The sequence below is a fragment of the Mandrillus leucophaeus genome, unplaced genomic scaffold (assembly GCF_000951045.1).
Source record: "Mandrillus leucophaeus isolate KB7577 unplaced genomic scaffold, Mleu.le_1.0 Scaffold281, whole genome shotgun sequence".
In the NCBI taxonomy this organism is placed as follows: domain Eukaryota; kingdom Metazoa; phylum Chordata; class Mammalia; order Primates; family Cercopithecidae; genus Mandrillus; species Mandrillus leucophaeus.
Window position 1 is genome coordinate 1,721,652 of NW_012102932.1, and position 17,008 is coordinate 1,738,659.

At 43.9% G+C, this 17,008-nt stretch overlaps 1 protein-coding gene and 1 pseudogene across 4 annotated transcripts in view; both read left to right on the forward strand.

Moving 5' to 3' along the window:
* CCDC125 (coiled-coil domain containing 125) overlaps positions 1–17,008 on the forward strand; it is a 65,183-nt gene that overhangs the window by 11,198 nt on the left and 36,977 nt on the right. The window contains exons 2-7 of one of the 3 annotated variants that reach the window (XM_011985270.1): positions 2,291–2,407; positions 2,527–2,635; positions 8,955–9,013; positions 11,790–11,876; positions 14,962–15,039; positions 16,095–16,180. In XM_011985270.1, the coding sequence (XP_011840660.1) occupies positions 2,605–2,635; positions 8,955–9,013; positions 11,790–11,876; positions 14,962–15,039; positions 16,095–16,180 (341 nt within the window). In that variant the 5' untranslated portion in view covers positions 2,291–2,407; positions 2,527–2,604. Of the gene's footprint in view, positions 1–2,290; positions 2,636–5,992; positions 5,996–8,954; positions 9,014–11,789; positions 11,877–14,961; positions 15,040–16,094; positions 16,181–17,008 lie in introns of all 3 variants that reach the window. The other 2 variants (XM_011985269.1, XM_011985271.1) reach the window with 2 other exon arrangements.
* Positions 9,042–9,787, forward strand: LOC105543380 (annotated as a pseudogene). The gene is made up of 2 exons (XR_001006610.1): positions 9,042–9,639; positions 9,699–9,787. The product of XR_001006610.1 is annotated as a cofilin-1 pseudogene (transcript).

The window sequence follows — 17,008 nt, forward strand, 5'->3', positions numbered from 1 at the left end:
CTGTGTTGCCCAGGCTGGTCTCAAAGTCCTCAGCTCAAGCAATCCTCTAGTCTCAGCCTCCCACAGCCTTGATATTACAAGTGTGAGCCAGCCTGGCTAAGAATTTGAAGATCCAAGGAAATACACAGGGGTCCTGGAACCAGTTCCCCTTGGATTCCTTGGGATGATTGTATTTCAGTTTATTTCTTTATTCCTCTCTTCCTTTATTCGGTTACTAAACAAGTATTTTTTGAGTATGGAGTATATCTGCTCCCCACCCCCACGTGGTGCCTCACTCCTGTCATCCCAGCTACTCCGGAGGCCGAGTTGGGAGAATCACTTGAGCCCACGAGTTGGAGACCAGCCTGGGCAACATGGCTAGACCCCGTCTCTCAAACAAACAAATGAAAAAACAAAACCTGGCTGGGCGCGGTGGAGCGCCTGTAATCCCAGCACTTTGGGAGGCCGAGGCAGGTGGATCACCTGAGGTCAGGAGTTCAAGACCAGCCTGACCAACATGAAGAAACCCCATCTCTACTAAAAAAAAATAGAAAATTAGCCGGGCATGGTGGCGCATGGCTGTAATTCGAGATACTTGGGAGGTCGAGGCAGGATAATCGCTTGAACCCGGGAGGCGGAGGTTGCGGTGAGTCAAGATTGCGCCGCTGCACTCCAGCCTGGGCAACAAGAGCGAAGCTCCATCTAAAAAAGAAAAGAGTTCTGAAATATTAAATACTTACAATTGGATTGCAAGGGCATTTATGTACGAGTGCATTCCTGGGATATTCATGCCTGTATATTACAGGAAGAAACTTTTTTCCCTGAAAAATTCAGCTTTATTATACAGTTATGCACCAAATTATGTTCCAGTCAGTGACAGACCACATAGAGAGTGGTAGTCCCATAAGATACTATTGTATTTTTACTGTTCCTTTTCTATGTTTAGGTATGTTTACATACACAAATATTGACCCATGTGTAACGATTTCCTACAGTGCTATAACATGCTATACAACATTTCCTATTCAGTGCTATAACATGCTATACATATTTGTAGACTAGGAACTATAGGCTAAGCCATGTAGCCCAGGGGTATAGTAGGCTGTGCTATCTAGGTTTGTATATGTATGCTCTATGATGTTCACACAATGACAAAATTGCCCAACAACACATTTCTCAGAATGTATTCCCATCATTAAGTGACACATGACTTTACTGATGGGTTTTTTTCATTTTGTTAGGTTTTTTTGTTTTTTTAATTGTAAATTGACAGATTATAGCTGTCTATATTTATGGGGTACAAAGTGATGTTATGATTATGAATCAATGTGGAATAATTAAATCAAGTTGATTAACATATCCATCATCTCAAATACTTAATCATTTTTGTGGTGAGAATATTTGAAATTTATTCTATGAGCAATTTTGAAATGTACAATACATTTTTGTTATATTCACCGTGCTGTGTAATGTATTGCAAAGGAAAAAACCTTATTCTTTCTGTCTAACTAGGACTTTGTGCCCTTTGACCATCATCTCCCCATTCCTCCCATCCCCCAGCCTCTGGTAACCACCATTTTTCTTCTCCTTTGAGTTTGTTTTTTATTTTATTATTATTATTATTATTATTATTTTGAGATGGAGTGTCGCTCTCGCCCAGGCTGGAGTGCAGTGGCGCAATCTTGGCTCACTGTCAGCTCCGCCCCCTGGGTTCACGCCATTCTTCTGCCTCAGCCTCCTGAGTACCTGGGACTAAAGGCACCCGCCACTATGCCTGGCTAATTGTTTTGTATTTTAGTAGAGGCAGGGTTTCACCATGTTAGCCATGATGGTCTCGATCTCCTGCCCTCAGGATCCGCCCACCTCGGCCTCCCAAAGTGCTGGGATTACAGGCATGAGCCACCACGCCTGGCTGATTGTCTTTTATTTTATACATAAGGGAGAACATGTGGCATTTGTCTTTCTGTGCCTGGCATGTTACACCTTGCATAATGTTTTCCAGTTCCATCCATGGTGTCCCAAATGACCGGATTTCCTTCTTTGTCAAGGCTGACTAGTATTCCATTGTACACACACACACACACACACACACACACACACACACACACACCGTATTTTCTTCACCTATTCCTCTTTGATGGACACTTAGGTTGGTTCCATATTTTGGCTATTGTAAACAGTGCTACAGTGAACATGGGAATGCGGACGTCTCTTTGACATACTGATTTCAAATCAGTTTTGGGTAAATACCCAGAAGTGGGATTGCTGGATCTACTGACGGTTTCCTAACTACTCTTCTTCTTAACTACAGACAACCCGTTTTTTTCTTATGATAAAGACGGCATTTGGCTCATGAGCAAGGTGGCGAGGTCATCAAGTGAGTCGGACGTGCAGCTCTGGGAAACAGAAGAGGATGACATGACAGAAGGTGATTTAGGGTATGGCCTCGGAAGGAAACCTGGTGGGATTTATGAAGTAGAAGTTTCACACAGGTCTAGAAAAAGATCAGATGGAAGGAACTTTAGCCCTCCTCCATTTCCGAGAAAGGGAGAAGAAAGAAGTGAAGCGAGTTTTCAGTATTCCAAGCATAAGAGCCTGCAAGATACATTCCCTCAAGTGTCCAGAATGTCCAATTACAGACGACAAAGTAGCACTGGTAAGAATGCTGAATTTCCTCTCCTTTCTTTCTCCTGTGAATAGTATCAAAGGTATAACCCTTCCAAAATCTAAAATAAATAACCATATTGGATTTTAGATTTTTTTCTTTTTTTTTTTCTAGACGGAGTCTTGCTCTGTCACCTAGGCTGGAGTGCAGTGGCACACGATCTTGGCTCACTGCAACCTCTGTCCCCTGGGTTCAAACAATTCTCCTGCCTCAGCCACTGGAGTAGCTGGGATTACAGGCACGCACCACTACACCTGGCTAATTTTTGTTTTTAGTAGAGGCAAGATTTCACCATTTTGGCCAGGCTGGTCTCAAACTCCTGACCTCAAGCGATTTGCCCGCCTTGGCCTCCCAAAGTGCTGGGATTACAGGCGCGAGCCACCGCACCCAGTCTTTAGAAATTTATCTTTATTCATCTCTTGGGATTGGTGGTAGTACAAAAGTAGTTGATGTTTATATTTCTAAATATTGTACAACTTTGAAGTACAGTAGTTTTATACATCTAATATATTTGTTAATGATATCTGTAAATGATTACCAACCTTGCTTTTTTTGGTGATGTACTTTTTTTTGTAGTCAATAAGTATTTATTGGGCATCATTAGGTGTCAGGCACAGGTCTAATTTCTGAGAATAATATCAGTAAACAAAATAGACAAAGGCCCTAATGTCATGGATTTCACATTCTAATAGAGGAGATAGAAAATAAACCTGTGGGCCAGGCGCAGTGGCTCACGCCTGTAATCCCAGCACTTTGGGAGGCCAAGGCGGGTGGATCACTTGAGGTCAGGAGCTTGAGACCAGCCTGGTCAACATGGTAAACCCCATCTCTACTAAAAATATAAGAATTAGCCGGGTGTGGTGGCACGTGCTTGTAGTCCCAGCTACTCGGGAGGCCGAGGCACAAGAATTGCTTGAACTCAGGAGGCGGAGGTTGTGGTGAGCCAAAATTGTACCACTGCATTCCAGCCTGGGCAACAGAGAAAGAGTTTGTCTCAAAAAGAAAAGAAAAGAAAAAAAACCAAAACCCTGCACATCAACAGATGTGTAACATTGGGCAGTGGTAAGTGAAGGGATAGTGAGTGGTTATGGGAAATGGGGCGCTAGTATTTCAGGCCAGGGTTAGGAAGGCTTCTGTAAGGAGATGACTTTTTTTTCTTTTTTCTTTTCTTTTCTTTATTTTTATTTATATTTATTATTTATTTATTATTTTTGAGGTGGAGTCTCACTCTTGCCGCCCAGGCTGGAGTGCAGTGGTACAATTTTGGCTCACCACAACCTCCGCCTCCCGGATTCAAGCAATTCTTGTGCCTCAGCCTCCCAAGTAGCTGGGACTACAAGCACGTGCCACCACACCAAGCTAATTTTTTAATTTTTAGTAGAAATGGGGTTTTACCACGTTGGCCAGGTTGGTTTCAAACTCCTGACCTCAAGTGATACGCCCACCTTGGCCTCCCAAAATGCTGGGATTACAGGCGTGAGCCACCACGCCTGGCCTTTTTCTTTTTTAAAAAGAGAGGGTCGGCCGGGCGCGGTGGCTCACGCCTGTAATCCCAACACTTTGGGAGGCCGAGGCGAGCGGATCACGAGGTCAGGAGATCGAGACCATCCTGGCTAACACGGTGAAACCCCATCTCTACTAAAAATACAAAAAATTAGCCGGGCGCGGTGGCAGGCGCCTGTGGTCCCAGCTACTCGGGAGGCTGAGGCAGGAGAATGGCGTGGGCCTGGGAGGTGGAGCTTGCAGTGAGCCCAGATGGTGCCACTGCACTCCAGCCTGGGCGACAGAGTGAGACTCCGTCTCCAAAAAATAAAATAAAATAAAAATAAATAAATAAATAAAAAGAGAAGGTCTCACTGTGTCACCAAGGTGGAGTGCAGCAGGGTGATCACAGCTCACTGCAACCTCAAAGTCCTGGGCTTAAGCAATCCTCTTGCCTCAGCCTCCTGAATAGCTGAGACTACAGGTATGTTCCACCATACCCGGCTAATTTAAAAGAAATTTTTTCGGCCAGGCACCGTGGCTCATGCCTGTAATCCCAGCACTTTGGGAGGCTGAGGTGGGCAAATCATGAGGTCAGGAGTTCGAGACCAGCCTGACCAACATGGTGAAACCCCATCTCTGCTAAAAATACAAAAATTAGCCAGGCATGGTAGCATGCACCTGTAATCCCAGCTACTCAGGAGGCTGAGGCAGGAGAATCATGTGAACCTGGGAGGCGGAGGTTGCAGTGAGCTGAGATCATGCCACTGCACTCCAGCCTGGTGACAGAGCAAGACTCCATCTCAAAAAAAAAAAAAATTCTAGAGTCAAGGTCTCACTGTATTACCGAGACTGGTCTCAAACTCCTGACCTCAAGCAGTCCTCCCACCTTGGCCTGAGCACTGGAATTGGTGAGTAAGGCAGTGAATCTTTGGGAAAGGAGTGTTCCAGGAAGAACAGAGATGCTTCTGGTTATTTTAGGATGTCATGAAACTCTCAAAAATTGTCAAAACAATTTGTCTTAACTTATCATAACCAAAAAGAAATTATACCTTACCTTATGGAAATAATAAAATTTAACATATTGTGATATAATGTTACAACTCCAAAATGATCAGGAATCTGTGGATAAGCCCATGCCTGTACCATGGCACCAGCTGTTATCTGGCTAAATCTTTTGTAATCAATGTTGCAAAACTTCCTCTTCTGAAACTTCCCCACAAAGTTGAACAAACACAAATTAGAACAACGTAAGAGTGATTTAAGAAACATGGTTTCAGATTTACAAAAATACGTGGTAGCTCAGGGTTCATCCCCATCCTTCAAAATCCCTCTTGAAATTAGAATGGGATTATTTTTATATTTTTCTTCCAATTCCTTATTGTGTATAGAGAATGGATACTGTTTTGCAAGCAAAATGTTGAAAACTGAGCATGATGCTAAGATGCCTTTATAAAAACATGCAGAGGCCAGGTATGGTAGCTCACGCCTGCAATCCCAACACTTTGGGAGGCCGGGGTGGGTGGATCACGAGGTCAGGAGTTTGAGACCAGCCTGGCCAAGATGGTGAAACCCCGTCTCTACTAAAAATACAAAAAAATTAGCTGAGCGTGGTGGCAGGAGCCTGTAATCCCAGCTACTTAGGAGGCTGAGGCAGGAGAATCACTTGAACCTGGGAGGCGGGGGTTGCATTGAGCCAAGATCACACCACTGCACTCTAACCTGGGCAACAGAGCAAGACTCCATCTCAAACAAACAAACAAACAAACAAAAAACGTGAAGAAACACTGGGGTATAAATAAGATTTAAATAGTAATAGTATGAGTTCCCATTTTGTTGGGTTATGAACTTTTCTTTTTATCAAAGTTGGTCCTATCACTAATAGATAATTTCCAAAATACCACAAATTTAATGGCTTAAAACAACACAAATTTATTATTTTACAGTTCTGCAGGTCAGAAGTGCCAAACAGGCTATGTGTGGTAGCTGATGCCTATAATCCCAGCATTTTGGGAGGCTGAGGTGGGAGAATTGCTTGAGGCCAGGAGCTCGAGACCAGCCTGGTCAACACAGAAAGACCGCAACTCCACAGAAAAAATGTTTAAAAATTAGCCAGGTGTAGTAGTGTGCACCTGTAGTCCCAGCTACCTGAGAAGCTGATGCAGGAGCACTGCAGCCTAAGCAATAAAGCAAGACCCTCTCTCTGTGGAAAAAAAAGTCCCAAATAAATTTCACTGGGCTAAAGCCAGGGTGTTGGCAGGGTGTGTTCCTTCTGGAGATTCGGTGGGGAGACTCTACTCCCTTGCCTTTTCTAGCTCCAGAGGCTACTGCATTCCTTGGCTCATGGCCCCCTCCCCATCTACAAAGTCAACAATGGCTGAGTCTGTCCCACATCATATCACTCTGACATTGACCTTCTCGTCTCCCGCTTTCATTTATAAGGATTCTTACGAGTACACTGGACCCACTTGGATAATCTGGAGTACTCTCCTGTCTCAAAATCCTTAATCTCATCACATCTGCAAATTCCTTTTGCCATGTGTTCACAGCTTCTGGGAATTGGCATGTGGACATAATATTCTGCCTACCACAAGTATTAATAGAACAGAACTTGTCACTGCCAACCCAGAGTCATTCTGTCCCTCCTTGGAAGCCTGTATCATCCATCACAGTACAAACATGATTTAGGTTTTGCCTTAGATACTGTCATGTTAATGAAATTTCACAATAGCAAAGAAAGTTGTTTTGAGAAATATTTTTTCAAAGTGAACATTCTTCTCAAAAAAATTTTTTTTACTTCCTATACTCTCTTGCTTATAATTTACCACTTTTATTTTTTTTTTTTTTTTTTTTTTTTTACTGCCATTGAGGCATAAAGGAAAATGAAGCTCTTAGGAAGCTCAGTTTAACTTCTCAATTGATCACATTAAGGAGGAAATAATTGAAGTTACACGACTCTTCTAGTCGTTCTTTTTGGAAAGAAATAAAATCTAGGTTTTTTTTTTTTTTTTTTTGAGACGGAGTTTTGCTCTTGTTGCCCAGGCTGGAGTGCAATGGTGCGATCTCAGTGCACTGCAACCTCTGACTCCCGGGTTCAAGCGATTCTCATGCCTCAGCTTCCTGAGTAGCTGGGATTAGAGGCGCCTGCCACCATGCCCGTAATTTTTGTATTTGTTAGTAGAGATGGGGTTTCACCATGTAGGCCAGGCTGGTCTCGAACTCCTGACCTCAGATGATCCACCCTTCTCAGCCTCCCAAAGTGCTAGGATTACAGGTGTGAGCCACCGCACCCGGCCTTTTGTTTTGTTTCGTTTTGTTTTTGAGACAGAATCTTGCTCTGTTGCCTAGGTTGGAGTACAGTGGCGCAATCACGGCACACTGTAACCCCCCTCTCCCGGGTTCAAGCAGGATTCTCCTGCTTCAGCCTCCCAAATAGCTGGGACTACAGGTGTGCACCACCATGCCTGACTAACTTTGTATTTTTAGTAGAGACAGGGTTTCACCACATAGACAGGCTAGTCTTGAAGTCCTGACCTCAGGTGATCTGCCTGCCTCAGCCTCCCAAAGTGCTGGGATTACAGGTGTGAGCCACCGTGCCCAGTCTTCAGGTTATTATTTTTATTATTATTTTTTTTTTCTCCTGTCGCTCAGGTGGAGTCTAATGGTGAGATCTCGGCTCACTGCAACCTCTGCCTCCCGGGTTCAAGCAATTCTTCTGCCTTGCTCTCTTGAGTAGCTGGGACTACAGGCAGGCACCACCACGCCCAGCTAATTTTTATATTTTTAATAGAGATGGGGTTTCACCATATTGGCCAGGCTGGTCTTGAACTCCTTACCTCAAGTGATCCATCCGCCTCGGCCTCCCAAAGTGCTGGGATTATAGGCGTGAGCCACTGCGCCCAGCCAAAGTTATTTCTTATATATTTATACCACTACATCATTCAAGCTTAAGCCTAAACAACAAAATCTCTTTATTTTACTCACCAATATTCATGTTTTTCTATATTTTTATTTGAATGTAGTAATTAACCAACTCATTAACATCTGTTTTATTTGAGAGTCCTGTTTTGTTTTTTTAGATGGTCTTGCTCTGTTGCTCAAGCTGGAGGATAGTGGTACAGTCATAGCTCACTGCAGCCTCGAACTCCTGGACTCAAGTGATCCTCCCACCTCAGTTTCCCACGTAGCTGGGACTACCAGCACATCACCATGTCTAGCTAATTTTTTATTTTACATTTCGTAGAGACGGAGGTCTTGTTGCCTAGGCTTGTTTCTAACTCCTGGCCTCAAGCGATCCTTAGAATCTATGTAAAAATTTTTTGTATTCCAAAGTACAGTGTGTGTCTTTTCATTTGTGAAATGCTTTACACTCATATTTTTACCATAGTATGGTCCGTTAAAAAATTTTTTTTGAAACAGAGTCACTGTGTTGCCCAGGCTGGAATACAGTGTCACAATCTCCGCTCACTGCAACCTCCGCCTCCTGGGTTCAAGTGATTCTCCTGTCTCAGCCTCTCAAGTAGCTGGGACTACAGGCAGGCACCACCATGCCAAGCTAATTTTTGTATTTTTAGTACAGACGGGGTTTCACTATGTTGACCAAGCTGGCCTTGAACTCATGACATCAAGTGATCTGCCCGCCTAGGCCTCCCAAATTGCTGGGATTTCAGGCGTGAGCCACCGCACCTGGTGGTCTATTAGAATTTTCTTCTCTTTGCAATTTAGGGGATGCCTGTATTGGGTAATTTGTAAACAAATGTCCTATGTTTAATTAGTTAAAAAATTCAAAATTTTCCCCCTAATAGATTCTTTTCTCCCCCGCAAATAGATTCAAATTCAGAATTGTCAAATGAAGAATTAAGGCAATGTCTTCATGAAACTTTAGAGGTAGGTACTACAAAAATTCTCGGTTTAATTGGGTCCCAGCAGTGGCTGCAGTGCTCTCGTCTTCTGCGGCTCTGTGTGCCCTCTCCTTTTCGCTTCCGGAAACATGGCCTCTGGTGTGGCTGTCTCTGATAGTGTCATCAAGGTGTTCAACGACATGAAGGTGTGTAAGTCTTCAATGCCAGAGGAGGTGAAGAAGCGTAAGAAGGCGGTGCTCTTCGGCCTGAGTGAGGACAAGAAGAACATCATCCTGGAGGAGGGCAAGGAGATCCTGGTGGGCGATGTGGGCCAGACTGTCGACGACCCCTATGCCACCTTTGTCAAGATGCTGCCAGATAAGGATGGATTGCCGCTACGCCCTCTGTGACGCAACCTGTGGGACCAAGGAGAGCAAGAAGGAGGACCTGGTGTTTATCTTCTGGGCCCCTGAGCCTGTGCCCCTTAAGAGCAAAATGATCAATACCAGCTCCAAGGATGCCATCAACAAGAAGCTGACAGGGATCAAGCAAGAATTACAAGCAAAATACTATGAGGAGGTCAAGGACCACTGCACCCTGGCAGAGAAGCTGGGGGCAGTGTGGTCATCTGCCTGGAAGGCAAGCCTTTGTGAGCCCTTTCTGGCCCCCTGCCTGGAGCATCTGGCAGCCCCACACCTGTCCTCGGGGGTTGCAGGCTGCCCCCTTCCTGCCAGATAGGAGGGCTGGGGGCATCCCAGCAGGGGAAGGGCAGTCCCTTCACCCCAGTTGCCAAACAGACCCCCCACTGCCTGGATTTTCCTCCTCCCTGCATCCCTGATGGTTCTGGCCTTCCCAAACTGCTTTTGAGCTTCTGATTCCTCTTGGGTTGAAGCAGACCAAGTTCCCCCCAGGCACCCCAGTTGTTGGGGGGGCCTGTATTTTTTTTAACAACACCCCCACTCCCCACCTGTTCCTCCCACTTCCCTTGCTGCCGACTCGTAACCGCAATAATGACTCTGTGCTTGTCTGTTTAGTTCTGTGTATAAATGGAATGTTGTGGAGATGACCCCTGCCTGTGCTGGCTGGTTCCTCTCCCTTTTCCCCTGCTCACTGCTACTCATGCAAGCAGGACCAGTAAGAGACTTTTGATTAAAAAAAAAAAAAATTCTCAAGTGAATAAAGTCCATTGATAGATACTTTGTTTAAATGGTACTAAATCTGTGGGGAAGGCAAATTTTGGCTTTCCAGATATTCTTGCTGAACCACACTCGAGAGCTCATCCTTTTCAACTGGCCTCCTCTGTTTCTTATCCACCTCATCTCTTAAAGAAGCTACTTATGTAAACATGCCCACCAGTTCTCCTTTCCACCCCACTTCTCTTATCTCCTCCTTGAGAAAGTAAGATCACTTCCTTCCACCTGCTTTCCCCGTATGTGTGGCTTCAAACAATCTGACTTAATTTCACCTCATTAAAGTCAGAAGCCCAGAGTCTCCAGCGGCCTGAGGAGCCCACTGCCTTGGTGGGAATTGCAGTTTCTGCGAGGGGTGCCTGTCCTTTGGGAAATAGGAAGCCCACCTTAGTGTGTGTTTGGGACTCTTCCTGTGAAAGCTACTGTATTCGGCTGCCGAGACAAAGTACCACAAACCGGTGGCTTAAAACAACAGAAATCTATTTGCTCTCAGTTCTGGAGGCTGAAGTTTGAAACCAAAGTTTCAGCAGGCCGTTCTCCCTCTGAAGGCTTTAGAGGAGAGTCCTTTGCCTCTTTCTAGCTTCTGATGCTTGCTGCAGTCGTTGGTGTTCCTTGGCTGGTAGCTGCAGAAATCCAACCTCTGCCTGTCACATGGACTTCTCCCTATGAATCTGGGTCCAAATTTCCCTCAATTTATAAGGACACTAGTCATTGGATTGGGGCTGGCAGCTGCCTCCTTACCTTGAGTCCCTACATAAGGAACTGCAACCTCAGTATGTAAACAACATGAAAGCCAACTGGGGCTGGGGGCAGTGTCTCACGCCTGTAATCCCAGCACTTTGGGAGGCCAAGGCCAGTGGATCATTTGAGGTCAGGAGTTCGAGACCAGCCTGGCCAATATAGTGAAACCCCTGTCTCTACTAAAAATACAAAAATTATCCAGGCAGTAGTGGTGCATGCCTGCAATCCCAGCTACTCGGGAGGCTGAGGCAGGAGAATCACTTGAGCCTGGGAGGTGGAGGTTGCAGTGAGCCAAGATCATGCCACTGCACTCCAGCCTGGGCAACCGAGTGAGACTCTGTCTCAAAAACCTCCCTGGTTCAAGCAATTCTCATGCCAGAGCCTCTGGAGTAGCTGGGTTTACAGGTGTGAGCCACTATGCCCAGCTTTTTTTTTTTTAAATTGAGACAGAGTCTCGCTCTGTCACCCAGACTGGAGTGCAGTGACTCAGTCTTGGCTCACTGCAACCTCCGCCTCCTGGGTTCAAGCGATTCTCCTGTCTGAGCCTCCAGAGTAGCTGGGATTACAGGCGTGCGCCACCATGCCCGGCAAATTTTTTGTATGTTTAGTAGAAATGGGGTTTCACCATGTTAGCCAGGCTGGCCGTGAACTCCTGACCTCAGGTGATCCACCCACCTTGGCCTCCCAAAATGCAGGGATTACAGGTGTGAGCCACCTCACCTGGCCGAGGCTTTCAATTTTAGTATGTCTGGTTCACTCACTAAGTCTAGAAGAATTTTCAGCCTCATTTGTAAGTGCTTTGAGCCAAAGGTAAATGTAGACTAGCCAAACTGATAATTTTAGGTTTGCATATCTTGCAGATAGGAAGACTAATTTTCTTTCTGTCCTCAGGAGGTAGAAATTTTAAAAACTGAACTTGAGGCATCTCAAAGACAACTCAGAGGTAAAGAGGAAGCATTGAAAATTCTTCAAAGCATGGTAAGAAGTTGTTTTTAAACTTTCACCACTTACATATTCCAATAATAATGTTGATATGGTTTTAAGTTTTAAAACCAAAACAGAAGAACTTAATATAGTTGAAGGGATTTTTAGGTAAGTATATTTTTAAGAGCTTTATAATTTATATATCATGAAATTCACATGTAAATGTACACTACAATTCATTTTTACTAGATATAAGATATAAGAGTTGTACCACCATCACTATAATCTAATTTTAGAATATTTCCACCACCAAAAAAGGGACTTGGTGCCCATCAGCAGTCATTCCTCATTCCCACCCCATCCCCAGTAATCTACTTTCTGTTTGTAGATTTGCCTTTTCTATTTAATATAAATAGAATCATAAGATATGTGACTGAATTCTTTTGCACTGGGATTCTTTTAGTTAGCATGTTTTAGAGGTTCATACATGTTGTAGCGTGTATCAGTACTTTCTTCCTTTTTATTGCCAAGTAATACTCCATTGTGTAGATGCACCATGTTTTGCTTATGCATTCACCAGTTGATGGACATTTGGGTGGTGTATTAGTCCATTTTCATGCTGCTGATAAAGACATACCCAAGACTGGGGGGAAAAAAGGTTTAATTGGACTTACAGTTCCACATGGCTGTGAAGGCCTCAGAATCGTGACGGGAGGTGAAAGGCACTTCCTACGTGGCAGTGGCAAAAGAAAATGAGGAAGATGCAAAAGTGGAAACCCCTGATAAAACCATCAGATCTCATGAAACTTATTTACTACTATGAGAACAGTATGGGGGAAACCACCCCCATGATCCAAATTATCTCCCACTGGGTCCTTCCCACAACACATGGGAATTATGGGAGTATAATTCAAGATGAGATTTGGGTAAGGACACAGAGCCAAACCATATAATTCTGCTTCGGCCCCTCCAAGTCTCATGTCCTCACATTTCAAAACTGATGATGCCTTCCCAACAGTCCCCCAAAGTCTTAAATCATTTCAGCATTAACCCAAAAGTCCACAGTCCAAAGTCTCATCTGAGACAAGGCAAGTCCCTTCTGCCTATGAGCTGGTAAAATCACAAGCAAGCTATTTACTTCCTAGATACAATGGGGGTGTAGGTATATAGCCATTCCAAATGGGAGAAATTGGCCAAAACAAAGGGGTTACAGGGCCCATGCAAGTCCAAAATCCAGTGGGGCAGTCAAATTTTAAAGCTCCAAAATGATCTCCTTTGACTCCAGGCCTCACATCCAGGTCACATTGATTCAACAGGTGGGTTACCATGGCCTTGGGCAGCTCCACCCCTGTGGCTTAGCAGGGTACAGCCTCCCTCCTGGCTGCTTTCACGGGCTGGCATTGAGTGTCTGTGGCTTTTCCAGGTGCACTGTGTAAGCCATGGGTGGATCTACCATTCTGGGGTCTGCAGGACGGTGGCCCTCTTCTCATAGCTCCACTAGGCGGTGCTGCAGTAGGGCCTTGGTGTGGTGGCTCCAACCCCACATTTCCCTTCTGTAGTACCCTAGCAGAGGTTCTCCATGAGAGCCCCATCCCTGCAGGAAACTTCTGCCTGGACATCCAGGCATTTCCATACATCTTCTGAAATCTAGTGGAGGTTCCCAAGCCCCGATTCTTTACTTCTGTGTACCCACAGGCTCAACATCACGTGGAAGCTGCCAAGGCTTGGGGCTTGCACCCTCTATATTCACAGACCACGCTGTACCTTGGCTGCTTTCAGCCACCGCTGGAGTGGCTGGGACGCAGGGCACCAAGTCCTTAGACTGCACACAGCACGGGGACCCTGGGCCCTGCCCATGAAATCATTTTTTCCTCCAAGACTTCTGGCTCTGTGATGGGAGAGGCTGCTGCAAAGGTCTCTGACATGCCCTGGAGACATTTTCCCCATTATCTTGGGGATTAACATTTGGCTCCTCATTACTTATGCAAATATTTGCAGCTAGCTTAAATTTATCCTTAGAAAATGGGATTTTCTTTTCTATTGCATTGTCAGGGTGCAAATTTTCCAAACTTTAATGCTCTGCTTCCCTTTTAAAACTAATACCTTTAACAGTACCCAAGCCACCTCTTGAATGCTTTACTGCTTAGAAATTTCTTCCACCAGATACTCTAAATCCTCTCTCTCAAGTTCCACAAATCTCTAGGGCTGGGGCAAAATGCCACAAATCTCTTTGCTAAAGCATAACAAGAGTCACCTTTGCTCCAGTTCTCAACAAGTTCCTCATCTCCATCTGAGACCACCTCAGCCTGGATTTCATTGTCCATATCATTATCAGTGTTTTTGTCAAAGACACTCAACAAGTCTCTAGAAATCTTTCCCACATTTTCCTGTCTTCTTCTGAGCCCTCCAAACTGTCCCAATCTCTGCCTGTTACCTAGTTCCAAAGTAGCTTCCACATTTTTGGGTATCTTTTCAGCAATGTCCCACTCTGTTGGTGCCAAATTACTGTATTAGTCCATTTTTATGCTCCTGATAAAGACATACCCAAGACTAGGAAGAAAAAGAGGTTTAATTGGACTTACAGTTCCACATGGCTGGGGAGGCCTCAGAATCATGGCGGGAGGTGAAAGGCACTTCATACTTGGCAGCAGCAAGAGAAAATGAGAGAGATGCAAAAGCGGAACCCCTGAGAAAATCATCAGATCTGATGAGACTTATTCACTACCATGAGAACAGTATGGGAAAAACTGCCCCCTTGATTCAAATTATCTCCCACTGGATCCCTCCCACAGTATGTGGGAATTATTGGAGTACAATTCAAGATGAGATTTGAGTGGGGACACAGAGCCAAACCATATCAAGTGGTTTCCACTTTATGACTGATGAATAGTAGTACTATTCTGAACACTTTCTTTGTGTGGAGAATTCATTCATTAATTCCCACATTCATTGGAAAAGAGCCAAACCAAGATCTCCTGACTTTTGAACTATCAGACTCTCCATAAAAGGTGGTCACTGTGAAATTCTTATCTCAATTCATCAAAATTTTCCATTGCCTTAAAATAAAAGAGAACTCCATGATGTACAGAGGAGTAATTACAAATTTAATTTATACTGATGCTAGTTTTATTTTTCTTAGGCAATACTTGGCAAAGCCACAAGTCATACGCAGGCAGTGCTTCAAAAAACTATGGAACAAAACAGATCCTTGAAGAAGGTATTTGGTGCTTTTAGTGTAGACTTATTGAATTCAATAAACTTTAAATATAATTTCCCTAAACTCACCATACTAATGGATCTGTCATTTGTGCATACCCTCTGCTAGGTGTGCTTCAGTTCTGATGGTCTTCCCTTTTGGAGTTTGCAATCTAAAACAGATTGTCATGTGCACAATGAATTCAGGTTATTTTTATTTCCCCATGTTAAGGTAGTAGGAGGCCTGCCAAATTGGTACTTCTCATTTTTCTTTTTCTGCTTTTTTTTTTTTTTTTTTGAGACGGAGTCTCGTTCTGTCGCCTGGGCTGGAGTGCAGTGGCCGGATCTCAGCTCACCGCAAGCTCCGCCTCCCGGGTTCCTGCCATTCTCCTGCCTCAGCCTCCCGAGTAGCTGGGACTACAGGCGCCCGGCACCTCGCCCAGCTAGTTTTTTGTATTTTTTTTAGTAGAGACGGTGTTTCACGTGTTAGCCAGGATGGTCTCGATCTCCTGACCTCGTGATCCGCCCGTCTCGTCCTCCCAAAGTGCTGGGATTACAGGCTTGAGCCTCCGCGCTCGGCCCCCATTTTTCTTTAAAAAAAAAAATTTTTTTTTTTTAATCCTTATCCTTGCCTGGCAGAACATACGTCTTTCTGACCATCTCATCTTCACTATAAAGATAGTTAGGAATCATCCTAGATGGTCATGTCCCCTGTGCTTGGTGTGTTCTCCTTTGATGGGGCCATTGAGCTAAGATTTCCAGAAGTGGATTTTGCTTGAGGTCTCTACATTCAGCGGAGGTGGGCACTGAGAAATCTAGGTGTAGCAGTCCAGCAAATTTTGAAGCCAAACAATTTGAAATTTTTTCTATATTAAGTGAGTTTTGGCAGAGTTGTTTTGAGTGCTAAAGAGGCATGTTATATGTGTTTACAAATGTCAGGGATACTTTTTGAGCAATACTTTTTCTCTTTAAACCATTTCTGAGAACTGATTATATGATTTACTTCAGCTATTCACAATGTCCTGAAATGATTTATTTGTAGTAATTTGCCATGAAGGTACTATTTTCTTTCCATAGGAAATAAATGCGTTGCAGTGGGAAATAGAATTTGATCATAATAGATTTAAAAATATAGAGGAATCTTGGATCCAAAAATATGACAGGTTTGTATATTACTCCATTATTTTTCTTTGACAACCTTTAAAATGTATGTAATTCAAAAGTAATTTATGCTTTCTTCTTTGAGCCAAGTGCAAAAGATTATAAAATTTTTATTGCTTATCCACTAACTAGTCACATATTTTTCTGTTAGAGTTAATTTTCCTTCAAGAAAAAAAAAAAAGCATAGGCTGGGTGTAGTGGCTCACACATGTAATCCCAGCACTTTGGGAATCTGAGGCAGGAGGATCACTTGAGTCCAGGAGTTTGAGACCAGCCTAGGCAACATGTTGAAACCCTATCTCTACAAAAATACAAAAAGTAGCTGGGTGTGGTGGCTTGCACCTGTAGCCCCAACTACGTGGAAAGCTGAGGTGTGAAGATCACTTGGGCCTGGGAGTTGGAGGCTGCAGTGAGCCATGATCGCGCCACTGCACTTCAGCCTGGATAACAGAGTGAGTCCGTGTCTCAAAAATAAAACAAAACCAAAAACCAAAAACCAAAATAGTATAAACTCTATCTTAAAATACACTGTAAGAATTATTTTAGAATTGGAACTATTTGTTGTTTTCAAACAAAATCTTTTGAGGGGCTGGGCATGATGGCTCACACCTGTAATTTCAGCACTTAGGGAGAATGAGGTGGGAGGACTGCTTTGGTTCAGGAGTTCAAAACCAGCCTAGATGACATAGCAAGATCCTCATCTTGTTTAAAAAAAAAAAAAAAAAAAAAAAAAGGAAAATAAGATGGTTAAGATGGTAAATTTTTATGTTCTGACAATCAGCTCCAAAGAGAAGAAATTTCTTTGGAACAACTCTTTTGTTTGTATGAGT